The following is a 3,324-nucleotide window of genomic DNA, read 5'->3' on the forward strand; positions in this document are numbered from 1 at the left end:
TCACAGCTTGGGGAGAATGTCCCTCTCACAGCTTGGGGAGAATGTCCCTCTCACAGCTACAAGTTTTCTGTCCCAAGGGCCTCATGACATGAACAAAGATATTTGCTTAATAAATTAAAAAGAAAATTATTCAAAAAATTTAAAAATCTGCATTATTTGCATTTAACACTTGCTGCTCACTGATCTTGAACCACAGGCACACATGTGGGTTGGTTTTTCGTATTTTTTGGGGTCCATGTGCAGAGAACAATTAAATCACACACCTATATCTGAGTAATTCATGTTCTTTGCTTTGCAGTTACCCCAGGGGTGAAGGCTGGCACTGGGAAGTGCAATGCCTGGTACTGCCCAGCTCTCCTGCCTTTCACAAAACCTCCAGCGTTGCTCCTCCTCAACAAGGGAAGGACCTGCCACCCCTCCCCAGCTCAGGTTTGTGCTCAGAGCACGTGAGTAAAACTGATCTGTTTAGGAGGGGCAGGAATTACACAGCACCTGCAGCCAAACACCACTGGGGACTCAGTCACCGACCTGCAGGACATGGGGCTGTGATTAAAGATCGAAGGGACCAAACTGAATCTACAGAAACAGCTGAAATATCTCATATTTTCTAGCAGACTTTGACTTTGCAGCTTCAGAAGTGCACCTCCACTTGCCTGGCAGCTGAGCCCCCAGCTCTGTGCCCCTCCAAAATCCCCATTACAAAATCCCCTCCAAAATCCCTCATTTTTAAGCCCAGAACAATTTGCTCGAGTGACACAATTTGAATTTCCTAACTGAACACATTTGAATTATTTCCCAATTTGAGTAAAACAAAGCAGAAGAGGCAATGACTGGGCTGTGTCATGAGCAAACAGCTGGACTGTCATCACCTGCACAGCCTTCAACCATCAGCCTGAATAATTTTAAGGTGCTGTTTAGTGCTTCTCACAATTATTAGTGTGTGAGGTTCACAGCAGTGGCTGTCAGTGATTTACTCCACATGCTGCAGCCAACTTCATCATTTCACCCAAGTTATGTGTGCAACAAGATTAAACATTAACAGAAGCAGGTTAAAATCCATATTTAATGAGCAGATTGTAAATAATAATAATAGTCTCATATTCTTCCTGTCTCCCTCCAAACCTGGTTTGGGGGATAAAAGGTAACCTGGAATGATAAAGAAAGCACAGCCACATTCTGAGCACTGTGACTTCTAAGACAGTTTATAGAAAGTAATAGAAAACATGCTTAATTTTTTAAAAAAAAGGGGGTTTAAAGAAGTAACAGTTCTCCTTAGCATAGAGAATCTGCCAAACTCATACCTAGAGAGAGCAAAATATCAGCTCTGGGGGTGAGCTGCTCTCACAAGGGAGGAAGTTGGCCCCTGAAATTCATGTGCAGCCATGAGGGATTCCAAGCAATGATTTGGAGAATATGGAAAATAAGACATGAACCATCAGCAGCATCACTTCAGGCAGCTTTGCAGAAAGCCACACAAAACACCCCAAAGTTTTCCCTTATGAGAAGGTCCCTCTCTCCAGGGCTCTGCCAATTCTCACTGGACAGAAAAAACCAACCCACAACAAACCCTCTGTGTGTTTGTGTTCACCTGTTAGGTGGAGCCATCCCCTGCTCCCCCTCAAAGCTGCAGTTTGAGCAGCATTTCTCAGATTTAGCCAGTTCTGTGACCCACACTCACCTCTCACTGCTCTCCCTGCCTGTGAGGCTTTACAGGCTGTGCTGTGTGAGGACTCAGGGCAAACCAAGTCATAACAGACCTGTGGGTTTCCAACCCTCCTGAGAGGACTTAAAGTACCACAGGTAGAGAAATAACCCCCAGCTGGGGGGTCAGCTGGGGGCACTGACCCCTGGCAGTTTGTCTCTCTCCAATACCCACCAGAGCAGCTCGTGCAGGAGGCGCCCGGAGCCCCTTCCACGGTTCTTGTCGAAAGCATAAGCAAATATTTTAGCACCATTTCCATCAGCATCCACCTCCATCCGAGCCTAGGGAGAAGGGAGAGCCTGTGAGAACATCCAACAGCAGAGCAGAGCACCTGGGATGGGGGAAGGACCCAACATTCCACACTTGTGTCCCACAGGTCACTCGGCCGTGGTGGAATTCCAGCTGTTCCAAAGCAAAAGGGACCAACCAGGCTGCTGTGGGTGATGGAGCTGGGACAGGGCAGGGAGGAGCTGAGCACAGCAGGATCTGGATCCTGGATCTCTGCTGGACAGAGAACAGCAGCAATCCAGTTCTGAGCCCGTAGGGCCAGGATTCACATCGGGATCCACACTGGAATCTTTGACGGGATCCAGGCTCCACCTGGCACTGAGTCTCTGCAGAGCCACCAGGGCTTTGTTTTCAGTGTGGCCCTACACCCACCTCATCAGGGGGCCAGAGAAATGGGGTCCTGTCCTTTTTTTCTCCCCTCCACAACACGGTGTTGGTGCCAATGCTCATGAACTGCAGCAAGGACTTCACCAGTTTTGGACAGTCCCAGGGTGTCACCACCACCAGTGACACAGTGGCCACCAGAGAGGAGGAAGGGGCAAACAGGGTGGTCACAGCTCCCACAACTCCTCAGAGCAGCCCCAAAGCACTCACTGCACTGAGGAACTCGGTAAGAGATGGTCCCTCCTCCAAAAACACCCCAGTTACAGAAGATTTTTTTAATCATTCTCTTTCTCTTTCAAAGCCTTGGTAGAATCCACTCACCCTTTTCCAGTAGATGCTAAGAGAAAACACTTTTTTCTGTTCCCATAATCAGCTACAATTAAAGTTTCTCTCACCCAAAATGCTCACAGCAAAGAATTTCAAAGTTTGCCAAACCAAGTAAGGGCGGGCAAATGATCAGTTCTCCCAAAGCACACAAATAGTAAATTGGAAACAAACCCCCGACATAATAAGTAAGTAAATAAATAAATAAATGTTTTAAGCCCATACTCAGAAAAAAAAAAACAAACCCCAGAACTTTTCCCGCTTGAAAATCTCTACATTGGTACTTTAGTAATTTAATATTGGTCGGGTTTTTCCCCAAATCAGGGAGGTTGCAGGCACAGCATTTCCAGGGGCAGTTGGATTCAAACCGGGAAGGGAAACCCCAAACTCAGAACCCCACAAGGGGGGCTCCGGGGCTGCCCCGGGCGGGGGTGGGTTGTAAAATACGGGGAAATCCCGGGGCGGGGCCGCTCGCTCACCTCGAAGGAGTAGCTCTCCACCAGCGGGATGTCCTGCTCGTCGATCAGCGTGTACTTGGTCTGAAACACACCGGGAGCGCCGTCAGCGGGGCCGCACGGCCCCGGGATGGACCCGGGATGGACCCGGCACGGCCCCGGCACGGCCCG

General features: G+C 48.8%; 1 protein-coding gene across 1 annotated transcript in view; it reads right to left on the reverse strand.

Annotated features, from left to right (window-relative positions):
• The window catches only part of ZMYND19 (zinc finger MYND-type containing 19), an 11,475-nt gene extending 8,165 nt beyond the window's left edge, over window positions 1-3,310 (reverse strand). Inside the window, exons 1-2 of the mRNA XM_027650321.1 lie at window positions 3,178-3,310; window positions 1,877-1,983 (exon numbers count right to left, since the gene is read on the reverse strand). Of these exons, the coding sequence (XP_027506122.1) occupies window positions 1,877-1,977 (101 nt within the window). The 5' untranslated portion in view covers window positions 1,978-1,983; window positions 3,178-3,310. The remainder of the gene's footprint in view (window positions 1-1,876; window positions 1,984-3,177) is intronic.
• Window positions 3,311-3,324: the final 14 nt, after the last annotated feature.

The sequence above is a fragment of the Corapipo altera genome, unplaced genomic scaffold (genome assembly GCF_003945725.1).
Source record: "Corapipo altera isolate COAL_440 unplaced genomic scaffold, ASM394572v1 268, whole genome shotgun sequence".
Classification (NCBI taxonomy): domain Eukaryota; kingdom Metazoa; phylum Chordata; class Aves; order Passeriformes; family Pipridae; genus Corapipo; species Corapipo altera.